Genomic DNA, 20,791 nt, shown 5'->3' on the forward strand with positions numbered 1-20,791 from the left:
GCACATCATTCCCAGTTCCTTTTCAGTTTTGAAATTAATTTTATGCAGTATCTGCTGCCATCTTGTGATCATCCTTAGCAGCTTCATGCCAAAGAATATTATCCAAATGGTTCTAATACGTTTTCTCCTATTTAATTTCAGATGAAATAATTTGCTAAATTAAGATTTCAGGATTAAGATTTTGGGTCACATATTTTAAAGAGAAATTTAACATTTAAACTATACTAATTCTATTTGCAATCTGATAATCCATGGCTCTAGGAAACCAGTTATGTGGCAATTGACTCTTACCTCTTCCAACTAGTCAGTCCAATCAACCTTATTGAATTTTTACCATGAGCTGAAGTGTTGTACAAAATTGTAAAGGAAGTCATGATGGTACCAGTTCCTGTCTCCCCACCCCAAAATATTTAGTCTTGAATCTTTACACACCCTTTCATTAACTTGCTTACAGTCTTGACTTGGTGTTTACTTTCTTTACAACTATTGCCTTAGAGTAGATGTTCTTAACATTTTTTGTGTGTTATGGACCCCTCTGGCAGCCTACTAAAATGGATGGATCACTTTTCAGAATCATGTTTTTAAATAATTCAAAGAAATGTCCCATTTCAGTTGGAGGTTAGTAATAATAAAGATGTAATTTCCCCCCCCATCCCAATTCATGGACTCCTTGACATCTATCTACAGACCAGAGAAAGACCGTGAACCCCAGCCTAGGAACCCTTATTTTAGAGGGAGGTTAGGAAGAAAGGAATCCAAAAAGAAAAAGTTCAAAGCTGCAGAAGGTTCAGTTGCAGAAGTATGGACAGAGGTACCATGTAGAGAACGAAATGCAGAGTAACTTTATCCTTATCCATTTAAATGAGCTCAGACTCAGCTCTGCTGCCAAATGAGAACTATCTGTTCTCATGAAAGCTCTGTAGATTATCCCAAGAAAACCAGATAATCCAAAATCATATTTATTTTACTCAAAAATTTATCACTGGATTTTACTTGGCAATTTGTGCTTTTGGAGAATACTCTAAAAAGGCTATTTGGTACAAGGGCTGGAATACTTGTTTGGGGACTAGGAAAATACGGCTTCAAAACATTTCTCTGATACTTTATAAATATAGGAAAGTCATTTAACTTGACACTTTTCTGTGTCTCAATGTTCTCTTCCATAAAATAGGAATGATAATAACTGTATCATCTACTAGAGTTCTAGTCCCTTGCTTGACATATACTGTCTGTGTAACCCTAGTCAAAACTCTTAATTTCTCATTGTCTCCCACATAACTGCTTAAGTAATTACAAGATTGTAGGGTTGTTGTCAGTTGGTATTGGTAGAAAAGGCATTCCTACACCAATGAAATCACAGGTCCAAAACCAAAAAGAAGTACCTGTCTCACAAAGTTGTAAGTCTTAAATAAAATAACATATATAAAAACACTTTGCAAACTTTAAAGCAATTATATACCTGTCTTCTTCATTTCCTTCTGGTTTCTTTGTTTTACCCCAAGCTAATACCTGAGCATTGTTTGCATTCTCCTGGCAGGTAGAAATTACTAAGAGGTAGAAGAAAACCTTTCTGGGATTATAAATCATATTGGGGATAATTTGCATTCAAATAATCAAAAGTCAACTAGTTTTCTGTCATAGCCACACTTCGATCCATTTTAAACAGTACTTAAAAAAAACTTTCAGGTCCATACTATGTTATGAGCACATCATCAATAGAAAGAATCAAAAATATTGGGATTTTCCATATTGAGCAATGTGACTGTTCACTATTATTGTTTCATATATATCCTAAAGATCTGATGTTTTTTTTCTATTGTATACCTACACACTATTGAACATTCACTGCTACTCCCATCCTCATCCCAGAAAACCCATTGATCTGACCCTCTACAGCAAGGATTCCCAACTTTTCCCTAATCAATAAATGATGGTTGTTTGACTGTTTTGTTACACTCTAGCTCCAAATTCCAGATCCTCAAGTGAAAGTATTATCTAGAACAGTGTTCCCCCAGAGGTACGGGAAGAGTTTGATGGGGTTATTTGTTGCACCAGAGTTTGGTGAGGATATGCACTGCACTGTGCTTAGCTGCGCCTAATTCTACTTTCTCATGAGTCAAGTAAAGACAATTTTGTGAGGCATGAGATGGTCCGGTGTGACACGATGTGAATATACCGCACTGTTACAGAGACAACTTACTTTATTAATAGTTAGTGGCTTCTCCAGGCACCTGTGTATTTTTAGCTTTTGTGCGATTTTTCTTATAGGAAAGGTTTGTTATGTGCTTTAGTAAGTCCCACTGATTTTGATTATTTTTATGTAGAAGGATGAAATTGTTTGTGCTGAGATAACAGATCGTCACAATTTGGTTCCTTGGTTGTTAATTTTGATCTGAGATACGGCTCCATGTCCAATAATCTGTTCCTTTTTTTTTTTTACTTAATGTCTACAAATGCTGAAAAAGCAACTTCACATAAATATGAAGTTGGAAAAAGCAAGATGTATTTCAGAACTTTTTATGTTAAAACAGGATACACATGTTGCATTTGTAACCAGAATAATGTTAAAGTACACTCCTTATGTTTATTTTTCAAGAATCCATCTGAAGCCAATTCCAATAATTACTCTTCTTCCGCATGCAACAAGCCTTCTGGCATGGATTTATATTTTATTATGAATAATTTTATTTTTCATTTATTATTATTTTGTGTATGTACTAAAAAAGAAAAAATAAATATATTTTGATTGTTATTAAAATACATCCATTTTTTGACAAGGAGAATTGAGCATTGAGAAAATTATAGAAGAGGTACACATATGTCAAAAGTTTGGGAAACACTGATCTAGAATAGAATCTTAGTATTTAAATCTAAATGGATTTTGGATTTATTTTGATAAGAAAATTTCAGAACAGTAGTTAAAGTAATCAAAGAGATCTTGGAGCTAGGAATTACTAAAGTAGAATCTTATTTCACCTGAAGCTCAAGTTTACTACCACTCCTTATCTAAAAAAATAAAAATAAAAATAAAAAACAGCTGGGGGTTTAAATTCAGGCAGATTTTCTTCATTTTAGAGATTTTTTTCAAATTCTCTGGCTTATTGGTCTTGTACCAGAGTTCCAAGGAAAATCCCATAAACAAGATTAATGTTTAGAACATCTTTCATAAAAATTAATAACATCTTTTTGTATTCAAGGACAAAGTAGTATGCAAAGTATTTATTTTCTACCACAAAAGAAATACTTAATATACACAAGTATGCATTGTTGTGTTGTTCAATTGTGTCTCAAGTCTCCATGACCCCCTGTTTTGTAAGCACAAATACTGTAGTGATTTGCCACTCCAGGTCATTTTATAGATGAGGAACTGAGGCAAAGACAATTAAGTGACTTGCATAAAGTCACATACCTAGTATGTGTCTGAAGCAAGATTTAAACACAGAAAGATGAGTCTTCCTGATTCTTAATCTAGTGCTCTATACTACCTGGCTGCCCAAGTGTGTATCAACAAATATTTAAAACATGAAACAATTGCCTGTTGTCTAATAGGAGGTAAGAACAACTCTGTAGGATAGAACTCTTAGAAAGTTTTTTCCTATCCATTATCTCATTAGAATTCAAGAACAGCATTATGAGGTAATTTGTTGTTGAGTCATTTCAGTCTTGTCTGATCCCATTTGGGGTTTATTTGGTAAAGATGCTGGAGCAATTTGCCATTTCCTAATTCATTTTACAGATGAGGAAACTGAAATAAACAAGATTGTAACTTGCCCAGGTTACACAGCGAATAAGTATCTGAGACTGGATTTGAACTCTTGAAGAAGTGGCTTTCTAACTCTAGTGCTAGCACTTTATAGGGCCCATTTTAACCATGAAATTAAGTGATTTGACCAAAGTCACCAATTTAGCAAGTCTAATTCAAAACTCAAGCTCTTCGTGGCAAATGTAGTTTTTTTTTTTTTTTTCCCACTCTACCAGAGTTGTTTCAACACAGCACAATATCTCCAGGGCTCAGCAACCATAAATTGAGGGAGTTGATCTAATAGTCCCTTACAATTATAATTCTCTGATCTTGTCATGAAGGTTCTTTTGAATTTAATAGTGTTGATTGCCATGGAAACCTATAGAAACATAAAAATAAACCACAACTTTTGTCCCCAAATATACTATACTAACTTTATATAATAATTTTTGAACATGCCTCATAGAAATTTTCTAACTCTAGTTTTAAAGAACTACCTCTTTGGGTTTTTTTTAAATTTATTTAATATTTTATTTTTCCACACATATGTAAAAACAATTTTTGACATTTCTTTTTAAAATTTTAAGTTGCAAATTATCTCCCTTCTGCCTCCCCTCCAGTCCCTACTTCCCATTTAGAAGGGAAATTTCTATTCAATGTAGATTATACATGCATGGAAATGCAAAACATTTTCATATTAGTCATGTTGTAAAAGAAAACAAACCCCCCCAAAAAAAGAAAGAAAAGAAAATTCAAAAACATAAAGAAAAATGAAAGTGTGGTTCAATCTATATTCAGACATCATCAATTCTTTCTTAGGGGGTGGATAGTATTTTTCAGCATAAGTTCTTTGGATTGTCTTGGTTCATTGAATTTACTGAAAATAGATAAGTCATTCAGAGCCAATCATCTTACAATATTGCTCTTACTTTATACACATTTTACTTTGTATCAGCTTATGTAAGTGTTTCCAGGTTTTTCTGAGAGCATCTTGCACATCACTTCTTAAGTATAATAGTGTTCCATCACAATCAGATGCCACAATTTATTCCCATTCCCCCATTGATGGGCATCCTCTCAATTTCCAGTTCTTGGACACCAGAAAAGATATGCTATAAATATTTTTGTACATATATGCCTTTTGGGGCATATATGTGATTTTTTATCTCTTTTGTGATATAGAATAATGATATTGCTAGATCAAAGGATATGCATGGTTTTATAACTCTTGTTCTATTGAATGGGTGAATTAGTTCACAATTCTACCAACAGTGCATGAATGCCTCATTTTTCCCACATCCCCTCCAACATTTGTCATATTCTTTTCTGTCCTATTAACCAATCTAATAGGTTAGCACCTCAGAATTATTTTAATTTGCTTTTCTCCAATCAATAGTAAGGTGGAGCATTTTTTCCATATAAATAGTTTTGATTAATTCATCTGAAAACTTTTCATATAATTTGATAATTTATCAATTGGGTAACCGCTCTTTTATAAGTTTGATTCAGTTCTCTATATGTTTGAAAACAGAAATTTGTTTCAATTTTTTTTCAGTTAGTATTGATAACTATATTTCCCTCCATCCTATTTTTCCCCATGTTTATGCTATCCTCTCTCCTTTTACCAGGTCCTTCCTCAGAAGTGTTTTACTTCTCACTTCCCCTCCCATAGTCTGACCTCCTTCTATCACCCCCTCCTTTTCTTATCTCCTTCCCTTCCTACTTTCCTATAGGATAACATAGATTTCTTTTTTATGGGATTTCAGGCTTTAGTAAGAGAGATAATTAATCGTCAGTGATGAGTCACACCTCATTATTGCCACATCTAATATATTATGTTCATTTCTAAGTAGTACATTTTAGGAAATACATTAACACACAGGAACTCATCCAAAAGATAGTAACTAGTATGGCAAAGAGTTAGGAATCATGCTATATAATGATATGTTGGGAAAAGACTATTTTAGCTTGAGGAAAAGAATATTTGGATAAGGCAGATAGTCATTTTAAAGACTTGTCATAGGAAAAAAGGTTAGATATATTCTTTTTTGCTCCAGAGAGCAGGACTAGAAACAGTGAATTGAAATTAGTGAGAGGCAATATGTAGAGGCAGTGGATAGAACATTGATTTAGAGCCAAAAAGATGAATTCAAATCCAACCTTAGAAATTTATTAGCTAGATGCCTCATCTATAAAATGAGATGGAGAAGGAAATGGAAAACCAATCCACTATCTTTTGCCAAGAAAACCCCCAAGTGGGATCATAAAAAATTTGAATGTATCTGAAAAATGACTTAACCACAACATAAATAGAAAACAATGTAGATATTGGAACTGTCCAAAGATGAAATGGACTGCCCAAAGAGGTGATAGGTTCACCTTCAGTAGAAGTATTCATATGGAGATTGATAGTTATTTGAGATTAGTGAGTATATTTTCTTCTGGGCTTTGTACCTCTAGCACTTAGCATAATACTTTTTATGCTTCTCTTGAGTCTTATACTTGAAGATTGAATTTTCTCTTTGGTTCTGGTCTTTTCATCAGAAATGATTGAAAATCTCCTATTTGATTGAATGACTGCCTTTTCCCCTAAAAATTATCTCAGTTTTAGTGGGTAATTGATTCTTGGTTGTAGTCCAAGCTCCTTTGCCTCCCAGAATACCATATTCCAAGTCTTCCAATGCTTTAAGGAAGAAACTTGCTAAATCCTAGATAATCTTGATTGTAGCTCCTCAATATTTGAATTGTTTCTTTATGACTGCTTACAGTATTTTCTTCTTGAATTAGAAACTCTGGAACTTGGCTGCAATATTCTTGGGAGTTTTCATTTTGGTATTTCTTTCAGGAGGTAGTTGGTGGATTATCTCAATTTCTATTTTGCCTTCTATTTCTAGAAGATCAAAGCAGTTTTCCTTGATAATTTCTTAAAAGACACTATCTAGGCTCTTCTTTAGATCATAGCTTTCAGTCCAATCATTTTTAAGTTACCTCCCCTGGATCTATTTAACAGGTCAGTTGTTTTTCCAATGAGATATTTCACATTGTCTTTTATTTCTGCATTATTTTGGTTTTGATTTATTGTTTCTTTATTTCTTATGAAGTCATTAGCTTCCATTTACTCAATTCTAATTTTTAAAAAACTTTTTTTCAGTGAGCTTTTGTATCACCTTTTCTGTTTGGCCAGTTCTACTTTTTAAGTTTTTTCTTTACTGAATTTTTGTGCCTCTTTTTTCATATGATCAATTCTGCTTTTTAAGGCATTTTTCTCCTCATTTCTCCTCATTGTCTTTTTTATCTTTTTTATCCTTTGGTCTAGTCTGTTTTTGAGGTGTTAATTTCTTCAGTATCTTTTGTGTCTCCTTTACTAAACTGTTGATTCATTCATGATTTTCTTTATCACCCTCATTTCTCTTCCCAATTTTTTCCTCTACCTTCCTTACTTGATTTTCAAAATCCTCACTCTGAGACTGCCAGCCAGGACTTCAACCTAGAGCCTAATAAAAACAAAGCAATGGGGTTCTGTCTCTGTGCTGGGAAAGACACCTCTATAATTGTTTTCTGACCAATTGTTAAACCCACTTACTGTCTGTGGATTGAGAGTTCTCGAAGCCCTACCACTACTGCTACTGCTATTGACTCAGTGGCTCCCAACTCCTGGTTTCCTGGAGTGGAACACTATTGGCATGACTTGTATTGGACTGTGCTCTATACTCATTCAAATGTGACAGCCTTTTCCTGCTAACCTAAATTGTCTTTGGCTAGAAAAGTATTTTACTTTTTTGTGGGTTCTGCTGCTCCAGGAATCATTTTATGGTATTATTTGAAGGTGTTTGGAGGGTTTTGGAAAGCATTCAAATGGGTTGCTTCCTTTTCTTCATCTACAACTGAGCTATCTATTGAGGAGATATAGTGCTATATTTCACTCACTACTGTCTACTAGACTCTTTATTTCTTCAGAGACCATCTAAACCTAAACAGATTTTGTTCTGAAAAGTCTTGTCATAAAGTATAAATTGGATACTTAACATATTCCATCCACTATGGCTTGTAATTATAGTAGTACCAATTTCTCACATAATCTAATGTGTAAATGTTAATGTTTGAGTGAAATTCAGCATGAAGTCTTTATTTTTTATTCTAATAAGCTCATATCAAAAAAATCAAATACCCTTATAATAAATATCTTTATAAGAAAACAAATCTCCCCTCTCTTTACTACCCTCCATGAATAGTCTATTAATTCAAGTAATATCCAATAAAACAAAGGTTCTATATTTCAGAATCATAGATTTTTAGCTAAAAGGGACTTTAGAAATCATCTAATCAAAGACCCTAATATTATAATTCTCCTAAGGTCAAACAAATAACAGCTGAAATAGAAATGCAGATCCCTAACTCAATCCAGCATTCTTTCTACTGTATTACACTGTCTCATAAGAATATGGACAATTCCTTGAAGATCATATTAATGAGATTTGAATAATACAGTAAAAAAAATCTTAGTCAAACAAATAAAAATGTCTCCCAGCTGATAGCAAAAACCTAGGTTTTGCAATAGGCCATCAAGTCTAATTCAAAATGGCTTCTATATTTATGGCAATATTTGGCTAAAAGTTCTAATATAATAATCTAATATAATTATAAATAATGCCTTTATTTACATTCTATCTACTATTAAGTTAAAATATGCCAACCGAGCACTCAACTCTTTCTTTTGTTTTTCCACAGGAGGACTACAACCAACTGAGACCACTCTCCTACCCCAATACCGATGTATTTCTCATCTGTTTTTCTGTTGTAAATCCTGCCTCTTATCACAATGTCCAGGAAGAATGGGTACCAGAACTGAAAGGCTGTATGCCTCATGTCCCTTTTGTCCTCATAGGAACACAGGTTAAAATCTAAGATGCAGATCTCTCTCTTTCTGTCCCTCTCCCTTCCTCTCTCCTTCCTTCTTCCCCTCTCAATCTCTCCCCTCATTTCTCTCTCTCCCTCTGTGTGTATGTGTGTGCATGTGCATGCATGTGTGTGTGTGTATGTGTGTGTGTATGTGTGTGTGGGGGTGTGGGTGTAAAATTAGAGGAGCCTTTCAAAATCTCTGAAAGCTGATTAACTTGCGAATCTAATAAGTATTGTATAGAAATATTTCCTTTGCAAATGCTACAGGATCTTTCATGTAACCTAGCCATAATCATTTAGTCAATGAAAAAAAAAAGATGAAATAACTCAATAATGGTCTTCACACACATGAATCTCTCCTTAATGGCATCTTGGAAAGGAAGATAAAACTGTAATATTTCATTAAAATTGTATGAACAAAATGGTAGAATTTTTAAAGTTTTTTAAATAAACTAACCAGGTTTTATAAATATGAGAAATATTTTATAAATAAGCAATAATGTTAATCATGTCCCTCTTTACTTGAAAAGAAAATACTTCTCCCACTGCCTCCTGAATTAAGTTCAGGCTCCTTAACCTAGAATCCATGATTCTCTGGGATCTAACTTCAACCTCTCTTTCCAGTCATCTTTTATTCCTTAAATATTCTTCCCCTCCTTTTCCCAAAATGGGCTTCTTGATGCTCCTTCCTGCCCCCCTATCTTTGCAGACATTTTCTTTTTCTTAAGATGCCCTACTCTCCCAATGCTACCCATCTATCTTCACCTCTCAAGAAGTTCCTTTAAGGAACAATTCAAATATTATTTCCTCCTGAAGATTTCCCTATAACAGGATCATTGGATCCTTGGAGAAAAGGCATTGGAAAATGTGCTATATTTGTAGGTTCAAACACCAGCTCTGCTACTCACTATGTAACTTTTGTCAAGCAGTTACTTAATCTCTCTTGTTCTTCATCTATAAAATGAGAGGGTTCGAATAAAATGGCCTCTAAATTCCCTTCCAGTCCTAAATCTAAAATCCTACAAATCTTTTTTGGATTTCTTAAGATAATTTTGATAATTATCAACAAACATGAACATTTTAGTATTTTTAAAAAGAAATATTTTATATGATACTATAAACTTAGTTTAAAAAAAAATTTTAAGAGATCATGTCTTCTTCATCTTTCTATTCTCCACAATTACTAATTACTAACACAATACTTTGCTCATTATAAGTTCTCAATAAATATTTGTTGAATGGATGATTTGAAACTAGTTGCCTCCATGTTCACACAAACAGAATTTAAAGATACCATTGATCTTTACATATTTACCTAGATTTTGTCCTTTTTTACTCAAATGACTTGACTATGTCTTCACATAGAAAACTACATAAACACTGAATGGAACTGACAGTATTAGGATTACAGGCATAGGTTTCCTTCAATATTATTTTATTTGATTTCTGGTTCAACAAAGGAAACTGGAGAGGGAAAAAAATCTACAAAGGGATAGATAGATGTTGTCTTTTAAAAAATGAACAAGATATATGTGATTGTATATATTTAAACATAGTAAATTGTATATATTTGAATAAAACAGGCAAAAAAGAAGAAATATCCTACTTATAAACTGGGGTTATAATTATGTTTTTATGAAAAATATCCAAACATGGCAGTATTGTCGGACCTTGGGTGTTCACTACAAAAATAATAGATATAAAATTTGACCATCCTATATATTTTAATATCAGTACTGCTACTGAGAGATACTGATGTTGTTCATCAAGGCAAGAAATTGGTTAGAGATCAATAATGCAAGTATAATGAGGTTTAAAATTTTGCACTTATTGTTTTTGTGTTCTTCGGATAAAAAGTCCACAAAAAATCCAAAACATTCCCCATCACTCCCATATGTAAAAAATATATATGATATGATTATAATATGATATGACATCATTTAACATGAATGTTTAAATTTATCCATCCAAAAGAATGTCATCCACATTAAAGTAGTACAACACTTAGAGACACCATGCATTTATTTCACTGTTCTTGCTATTATTTGTTACAAATACTTTTAGAATTGTCTTCTTTTGAATATGTTCAGTAATAGCAAATATTCATCCTATTAAGGTGTATTTGATTTTTAGAAATAGCCAAAAGAGATTGGGAAAATAAGTATGGTGAATAACCTAAAGGAATATGAATTGGGGGATAAAAAATATGAAGTTATAAAATAATGAAACTATGTTGTAGAGCTCACAAACTGTATCTGAAGACAATTCCAGTAATGTTTGGTCAACAGACAACATTATAGGCATTAGCATATGAATTCCTCAAGTGACATTTTGGAAGGATAGCATTCATTTGTAATATATACATTGTGTATGTTGTTAAAAATCAGTTCTCTTATTTTATGATCCTAAACCATGAATGTGAAAGTTCATTTCCTAGATAAAAATTTATTGTAATATGTTTCTTATTGTTTCATAATATCATTTCATAAATATCTACTATAATCTGGGGGAAACTGAGTTTGCCATGTGTGCTCTTTTTGCTAGATTGATCTTCGGGATGACCCCAAAACATTGGCTAGGCTGTTCTACATGAAAGAGAAACCCCTCACTTATGAGCATGGAGTGAAGCTTGCCAAGGCGGTATGGTAAAACTTGAGTGAAATGTTCAAATTTATACTGGTAGAACAATTTGGAATGTTAAATATGAGTGCTTTGGAACTGACAGGAAGAGAAAGATTACCATGCTTTTTCTGATATTCTTTTTAAATCAATTCCAACAAGCATTTATTTAGTTCTGGGCACTGAGGATAAAACTGAAATAGACTTTGCCCTCCCAGAGTTTACATTCAACTAGGGGAAATATATGAAAGTAAGGAACTACAGTTTTCCCGTCCACATTGAGACTTTCCCCATTCTGTTTTTGATATATCATGCATTAACATAAGAAATTAAATGAGAATTTTGAGAAGTTTTGCAGAAACAGCAGACAACACAGAAAAAGTTTAGAAATTCAGAAATGCATAAAATATGTTTATAGTAGTATACAATATCAACCAAGATTTAGCAATAAGATACTGTAAAGATCTTTTAAAAGAAAAAATTCAGAACTTTTCTCTGATACAAAGGTAATAGCAAAAATATTTTTTCAGACCATGGGGATGTTGTGACCCTATGGCTCTCCCCATGGAATGGATAACTGTACAAAGTAATTTGGGGATGGGAAAGCACTAATAATTGGGGAGAGGAAAAGGGATCGGAAAATGGGTTTTTGTGGGAAAGAGAATTTGAGCTGATCCTTTAATAGATGAGAATTCAGAGTTGGAATTGAGAAGGAAAACCATTCCGGGGAGAAGAGTGAAGAGAGGAAGAGAGGGAACAGCTTGAGTATTAGTGTCAAAAGAGCCAATGGAATTTTCTGAACAGGGAATAGAAAATAGACCAATTTCACTAGAAACTAGAGTGTATGAAAGTAAGAACCATTTAAAAAGACAGGTTGGAACTAGATAATGAAAGGTTTTAAAAGCCAAAGGTGTTTGTTATTTCTGGAGGTGATAGAAATTTTTGGAGTGACAAGATGCAATGTATGCAATCAATATATCGACTGGAGGCCACACAGGAAAAGAAGAAATTGGAGACAGAGAGGCCAGTTAGAGGGCTACTGCAGTTAGTCTAGCAAGGGATGAGAAAGGCTTGAACTAGGTGAGTGGAAAGGAGACAAATGTGATAGGATTTAACTTCTCTTCTGAAGCCTTGTGAGAATGGTTCAATTGATTAACATGTTGTCAAGTGGGATTGTCTGTTCCCTAATAAGAAGGAAATTTGGTTAATTAAAACATCTGAAGTTCTTATTGTTTGATTTAACAACCTCCATGATTACTGTTTACTGCATTTTATGATAATAAAATCATTCATCCATTTTATTTGTAAAGCTCACTGCACATTATGGGTGAGACATTTAAATTAGCCTCTAGAGGCATTTTGTGGTTGTCTTGGGAAAATCTTAGACTAGAATTTATAAGTTAATGTGTGCTTAACACTTTAAAAATTTGATAATAATTGATATAGTGGAATGAGTCCTGGATATGGATTAATTTCTAGCACTATTTAATTGATAAGGAGTAGATTAATTAACTTGGGAGACCATATAAAACATTGGAAACAGTGCTGGATTTGGAATCCTAGGACCTCAATTCAAATCCCAATTCTGTCACTTGTGTGACTTTAGGCAAATCATTTAAAATCTCTCTAGGCCATAGCTTCTTTATCTCTAAAGAATAAAGTTGCACTAGGTGACCTTAAAAATTCTTTCTGTCTCTAAATCTATGATCCCTGGACCTCAGGTTCCTCATCTATATAATGAAGTTTTTGTACTAGAAGGTTTCTAAGGTGTCCAATCATCTTGGAAAATCTGTGCCATTGGGAATTTTTCAAAATATAGAAAAATACAAAAAATAACCACAGCAGGAACATTAACTTTTTCTCTGGGACTTAAAACATACTCACAGCTGGATTTGTTTTTTAAATATCCTTTCTTGGCAGCAATAGTTATTTGGTTATGAAAGCATTTGGGAAAATATTTCCTAAGTCCTAAATTTTGCTCATGTCCACTATGTCTCCCTGTTGCTGCAAATATCTGTCTAAAATTGATACCAAAATTCACACATTGATGAAGACAGACTTCATTGTATACAGTGTATACACTGTACACAGAAGATACACTTCTGAAAAATTTTCTATAAGTCAACTCATACTTCTCCATTGACATTTAACAAAACTATCAGCTCTGTGATAGTTCTTCTCCAAGACTACAGAAATTTACAAAACATACCTGGTTGGATTCATATTAAATTTATCTTGCTGTTTATATTTATCCTTGATTATTGGTTTCACCACAAATATTAATATGAACCCTTTCCACTTTTCTCACACTTCAAACCCACCCTCTGCTCTGCTGCACCTACATTTCAAGCAGATAACTTTGCTTCTTATTCACAGAGATTAACTGATATGAATTCCTTCAGTTTCCCTCCTTTATATCTCAAAACTTTTCTATCTTCACCCATCCTTTCTTCTTTTTTTTCAGAAGAAAGGAAAAATATTGAAGAAAGGAAGGGAGAAAGGAAGGAAGAAAGGGAGGAAGTAAGGGAGAAAGGAAGGAAGAAAAGGAGGAAGGGAGGAAGGAAGGAAGGAAGGAAGGAAGGAAGGAAGGAAGGAAGGAAGGAAGGAAGGAAGGAAGGAAGGAAGGAAGGAAGGAAGGAGGGAGGGAGGGAGAAAGGGATGAAGGAAAGAAGGAAAGAAGGGAGGGAAGGAGGAAGGGAGAAAGGAAGGGAGGGAGGGAGGGAGGGAGGAAGGGAGGAAGGAAAGGAAGGAAGGAGGGGGGAGGGAGCAAAAAAGAAGGAAGGAAAAAGGAAAAGACAGAGAGCAGGAATGGAGTATGGAAAGAAGCAAAGGAAGGAAATGAAAAAATAGTATTCTTTGGTTTACATTCAGACAATATCAGTTTTTCCCTGGAGGTGGAAAGCATATTTCATCATGGGTCCTTTGGAATTAAGGAAGAAAGGAAGGGATAAGGAGAGGAAATGAGGGAGGAAGGAAAGAAGGAAAGGAGGATGGAAATCTCTGCCTTCCATTCCCTCTAGCTTTCTCCAAGTCTTTGCACCATCAAACATCTTACACACCTTCTCTCTTTATTCTTTAATGTCTCCTTCTGCACTAGCTCTTTCCACATTTTTGTTTATTTATTATTCTTTATTTTGTTTTGTTTTGTTCTAAATTGTTCACTTGGACTAGAAGTGTAGCAGCCACTCATGGGCTGGCTCCCAATACTAATCTGCATGGAAATTTTAACTTGCTTTTACAAACCACATGAACAAATTTTTCCCACATGGGCAAATTCACCCTTCCCTAAGCAGTCTAATGGCCTTCCACTGCTAGGGATCCATCATATCGGTGCCAGACAGTATGAACATCCACTCAGCTTTAGCTCTACTATATAGCTCAGAGTTCTTAAGCTCAGGCAACCCAATATCCTCACCTACCCAGTCACAGGAACTACAGGTATTCACCACTCTTCCAGGTGCTCTTTCCATTTTATAAGTTTTAAAAAAAAAATCTTCCTTTGACTCTTCTACTTACTTGATTTATTGTCTCATCTCTTTCCTCTTTTTACTATGAAACTTACAGAAATGCCATAATGCTTCCACTTTCTAATCCATTTTCTCCTCACTTCCTTGTAATCCTGTTTCTATATACATTATTCTATTGAAAATGTTCTCTAGGAATCACTAGCATCAAATCCAATGGTCTTGTTTTATCTTTAGTGACACTTTCTCTTGTGTTGGCTTCCTACAGACTATCCTAGTTCTCCAGATATCCCTTCATTGTTTTCTTAATGGCTGGTTTCCCTATCCTCTACATTCAGAAAATCTCCTATGTTCTGTCCTTGACCCTATTTTTTCTCCTTTGCTCTCTCTCCCTCATATAACTTGTTGAGCCATATCTATAGCTTCAAAAATAATAAATGTTATAATCTTTCTTTGTCTCTCAATGAAAAATTCTCTGTTCTTTCCCCCAGAATTCTACTTCAAATTTATTTTCACTTGTCTAAGCCTCAAATCCATCTATTACTTTTATTGAAATTGTTAATATATTCATTAGCTCTTACCCTACAGCCCAATCTAGTTAGTTGGTGATGAGTACATGCAAAATAGCTCGCTATATTTACTAGCTGATCCTATCCACCAGATCATATTGCATCTCATCCAGTCATTAAACCTGGCCAATTCATTTGACTCTACATGCACCATTTCTGCCTGTCCTCTCTACTACTCCAGAGCAAAACACCCTCCTCTATATGTATGGTCTCTTCTTATCAGAATATAAATTCTTTGTGGGCAGAGACTATTTCTTTTTTAAAAAATATACTCATACTCATAACTTAATGTAGTGCCTGATGCATAGTAAATACTTAAAAATGTTTTTCATTCATTTTTCATCATTCATCATTTCACCATTCATCATTTGCCTTGGCAAACTCTAGGGAAAAACCAGGAATTGTCCCAACAGATAGTAGTTCTTTTTTCCCACAATATAGGCTCCAAATCAATTCATATTTTCTGCTGGTAGACAACATGTCATCTTACTCCCCAGAATTTATCACAAGTATAACACTTATATTCCTCCCAATTTAAGGAGTCCCTCACACATAATCTCTTACAGAGAACCTATCTTTGTCCTTTACAAATGATTCCTTACCACAAGACTTTTTTTTCCTTCAAAGGAATTTTCCTCTGCTTTCTTGTCCTCGTAGCTTTACTTATTTTGATTTTTCCTTCTTCTCTCTTCTTCTCTTATAATGCACATGGGGTATAATAGACAAAGTGCAGTTCTTTGCCTTCTTTATGTTTTCCTCTTTTTTTCCAATTTTTTTTTCAAAATTGTTAACTCATTTCCATTTTCATTCTTCAGGATTCTCATTTGCAGTTGATACTCATTCTTTTGGCTAAAACCAACTTTGGGGGAGGAGATTTGAATTCAACACATTTAGACTTTTATGGTTCTTCCCTCCTGTCATTCCTTTGGTGGCATTTCCCTTCCCACAAGATTTCATGGGAATTGTGTTTATGGCTATTATGTCCAGAAACTCTGAGAGTCTCTCCCTCATTGATTGATTCTTTTGTGAAGGTAAACTAGGCCATCTTTTACTCCAGTTCTTATCTACCCTTTAACTAATGAATGAGTATTCAAACTGAAACCCAAGGAAGACCTTAGTTCAAAAACACCAAGATCTCCACTACATCCTGGGCCATCACCAGTCATCTTGACCTATGTCTTGCCATCAGATTCCTAATTACTCTACAGCAGAGAGTGAAGCGGATGTCTTTGTGCAGCTCTGCCTTACTTAAATTCAACTCACAAGTCAAGACATCACCTTCCTGATGTTATTGATCCTGTTTGATGACCAAGGATGAACAACAGTCTTTTTCTACCTTTTGCCAGTTTCAATTGCTATCATATTTCCTTCATCAACTCATTCTCATCCTCATCCTCTGTTGGCATCTTCGCAGTGGGACCATTTATTCTCAGGAGAACTCATTTAAAGAATCATGGATTGAGAGATAATCTCTCAATTAGAGGTAGTACCTCAATTAGAAGTACCTCAATGAGAAGTAATCCATAGTCCATAGTAAGCGTAATTGACTTTAAATACAACCACCTCATATTATAGATAAGGAAAACAAAAAAATAGAAAAATAAAGTGACTTACAAAGATTATACAAAGGGCCAGTAGAACTAAAAGTAGAGTGAAGTCTTCTCATGAAAAACTTTGAAGTTTAATAGAATATGTTCAATGGGGCAGCTAGATGGCACGGTGGATAAAGCACCAGCCCTGAAGACAGGAGGACCTGAGTTCAAATCTAGTTTAGACATTTAACACTTCCTAGTTGTGTGACCCTGGGCAAGTCACTTAATCCCAATTGCCTCAGGGGAAAAAAAGAATGTGTTCTGGCTTTGGAGGCAGGGGACTGAGGCTCAAATTCCATTTCTCAGAATTCTTCAGGGTCTCCTCATGTATACAATGGGAAGGTTGGACCAACTAACCTCTGAGTCCTCTTCCAAATCTACAATCCTTTAACTGTTGGCAAGTTTTCTTTTAATCCTTGAGTGTAAATAGGACTGATATTCTTTATTCTTTTTTTAATAATAGATCATCTAAGAAGGAGACTTAAATCTTGTCCCAATTGTATAAACTAGAACAAAGATCTACTATTTCTGATGGCCATCCTCTTACATAAATGGTCCAAAGAATCCATTAATATTTCCATCTAGCATCAATTTTTTAACTCAAAGTCTTTGAAATTAAATTTTTAAAAAACATTTTTGTACTTATTGTACTTTTGTATTTTTGATGTTTATTTTAACATAATTGGTTTCCTTTGTAATCCTATGTATTTTTTTATTCATAACTCTAAAAAAAAAAAGATCCAAAGGCTTCACTAGTCTACCAAAAGGATCCATACTCGAAAAGATTAAGATTCTCTCTTTTTTTTCTAGTGGAATTTTTTTTTCTTTTTTCTTTTCCCTAGTTGCATAAAAACAACATTTTTTGTTTATACATGTACATTCATTTTTTAAAACATATTTCCTTATGAATCATGTTGGGAGAGAAAAATCACAACAAAAGGGGAAAACCACAAGTGAACACAGAATGTGTTCATTTATATTTAGTCTCCATAGTTTTCTCTCTGGATGTGGCTGATGTTTTCCATCCAAAGTTTATAGGAATTACCTTGGATCACTAAAACTCTGAGAACCATGTCTATCATAGTTAATCATCGCACATACAATGTTTTCCTGGTTATATTTGTTTCCCTCAGCATCAGTTCATTTAAATCTTTCCAGGTCTTTCTAAAATATGCTTTTTCATCATTTTTTATGTTACAATAATATTTCATTACTTTCATTTAGCCATTCTCCAACTGATGGGTATCTATTCATTTTCCAATTCTTTACTACCACAAAAAAGAGCTGCTACAAACATTTTTGCTTTTCCCTCTTTTATGATCTTTTGGGGACACAAACCCAGTAGTGGCACTGCTGGATCAACGGATATTCATAATTTCATATTTCTTTGGGCATGAAAGAACCCTTAATCTAAAAGGTGTTTCCACTCCAAAGGATTTTACCCTCATTTTTCTATACAATACACTATATTATACCTGAATACACTTTCATTTCCAACTGAACTGGAAGAAATCCCAGGCTTTTCCCAGACTGTATTAAGGCAAGATATAGCAAGTCACTATCTAGAATAGAAACTGAATGAGTGTTGTCAAGCTTGGATTTTTTCAATAGTTGGGTAATCTCCCTACCTGAAGTCTCTCCTCACTCTAGTCCATCCTCCATTAAGGTGTCAAATTGATCTTTCTAAAGTACATTTTCACTCCCTTACTGCCATTCAGTAAACTTTGGTGGTTTCTTCTCATTTCCAGAATTAAATATAAAAATATCTCTCTGGTTTTTTAAAGCCCCTTCAAGACCTGACCAGGTAGCTTTCCAGCTTTCTTATACCTTACTCTTCTCCACATATTAGATGATGCAATGGCAAACCTCCTTGCTACTTATCTCATAAGATGCTCCATCTTCTAATTCTAGACATTTTCACAAGCTAGACTCCGGACCCATCTTCATTCTCCTGGCTTCCCTGACTTCCTTACAAACCTCAATTAAATACCTACTTTTTGAAAGAAGACTTTCTTTGTCCTCTATAATCCCTCTGAGATCATCTCCAACTTATCCTATCTATATCTTGTTTATATATAGCTATTGGCATGTTGTCTCCCCCATTAGACTGATGGTGGGGCCCATTGTTTACTTTTCTTTGTATCCACAGCATTTGATCTATAGAAGAAGATTAATAAATACTTATTAATTTGACTTAACACCACCAAACTCCCTAAATGATAAATTTCTCAGTCTTCAGATGACTTTGTTCACTACATATAATTTCTGAAATCACAGCAACCTGAAGGTTCTTAATCACTGATAGAATAAATTATAACTAGTTATAAACACTAACTATAAAATAATTAGAAATTTCTTTGGGTATTTTCCAAGATGACTGTTAGGAGTGACTAAATGGCAAATAGTTATTAGACTGAAATGTTAATTAGATTATCATGCTTTCAAGAGTTGATAAAAATCAAACAAAATAAACTTGGGCAAAATCCAAAAACAAATGGATAACATATTTTATGACATAATTAGGGAATTTATGTCTCTGCCTTTTATCTCACTCTCTTGTATCCAACTGTGTTCTTTAATTACAAAGTAGCTATGTGCCCTTGCAAAGAGCATGGTGGGGGGAAAATAAGTCATTTTTAAAATAGCTCTAACCTTTAACATCTAACATCCTTTCCTTTGGTATTTTTCTACCATGAAACAATATTTTTCCCAGATTCTAAATCTGGGATTTAGATTTGTAGGGTACCTTTTATAAAGGATACAGAAAATTTTATCAATACTATGTTCCCTGTCACTTAATGAGATTATTCCCCAAAGCTCTAATTTTGGCATTCTGTATTGCCTATTGAAATATCAGCTTTCCAGGGCAAGAACTGTTACCCTTTTATTTTTTTATCCCCAGTACCTGGCATGATACATGGCACATAGGAGGCACTTACACATTTCTTCATCCCAATTTTATATCCAAATTTCTCTGTTAACCATCTCATTATTCCCATAGCTACAGCAACTTTGTAGATAACTATCATTATTACCATTGTAGATATCACCTTTTAACTCTTCTCTGAGACCCAGAGGAACATCTCCATGTACACGGCAGCCCTCCTATCAGTCCCTTAAACTTAACACATCTCAAAATTAACTTCTTATCTTTTCCCTTATACCTTTCTTTCTTTCTGTCTCTTTCTAACTGTACTATTTCTGTTAGTAGTATCACCATTTACTGATCTCTGTTCAAAACTGTGGTGCCTTTATTGGCACTTTCCCTCCTCTCCATTTCTTTGCATATCCAATCTGTTGCCAAAGCCTATTAATTTTATTTCACATCTCTCCTATCTATGTTGTTATTGTTTGTTGTTCACTATATTCAGTTGTGTCCAATTCTTCATAACTCCATAGGTCATAATGTCCATGGGTTTTTCTTGGCAAAGATATTGCAGTGATTTGCCATTTCCTTCTCCATTGGATTAAGACAAATAGAGTTAAGTGTCTTGCCCAAGATCACTCAGAATGAAGCCCGAATTGATCCAGGGTCAGCACTCTACTTACTGAGTCACCTAGCTGTCTCCTTTCTGTACCTCTTATCTATATTTATTTATGCCTTTTACCTACACCTTTCTGTTCCTGCTACTATTATCCTAGTATCTCATTTGTATTTGCTTATATTGTTGCAATAGTTTCCAGTAGATGTTCCCACCTTCACTCTCCTTCTATAATCCAATATTCATATATTTGCTAAATTCATCTTTTTACATAGAACTGGTCATATCATTACTATGGTCAGAAATTGTGCCTCCCTTATACCTTAGGAGTAAAGTCAAAATTTCTGATATTCAAGACCTTGCACAATCTGGTACTACCCTACCTTCTAATTCCTTATTATAATGTTCCTCCATGCACTCTATG

General features: G+C 34.2%; 1 protein-coding gene across 1 annotated transcript in view; it reads left to right on the forward strand.

The window, feature by feature from the left end:
* The window catches only part of RHOJ (ras homolog family member J), a 140,430-nt gene that overhangs the window by 106,267 nt on the left and 13,372 nt on the right, over positions 1–20,791 (forward strand). Inside the window, exons 3-4 of the mRNA XM_051977791.1 lie at positions 8,471–8,635; positions 11,186–11,281. Coding sequence (XP_051833751.1) covers positions 8,471–8,635; positions 11,186–11,281 — 261 coding nt within the window. The remainder of the gene's footprint in view (positions 1–8,470; positions 8,636–11,185; positions 11,282–20,791) is intronic.

This window comes from Antechinus flavipes, chromosome 2 (assembly GCF_016432865.1).
Source record: "Antechinus flavipes isolate AdamAnt ecotype Samford, QLD, Australia chromosome 2, AdamAnt_v2, whole genome shotgun sequence".
Classification (NCBI taxonomy): domain Eukaryota; kingdom Metazoa; phylum Chordata; class Mammalia; order Dasyuromorphia; family Dasyuridae; genus Antechinus; species Antechinus flavipes.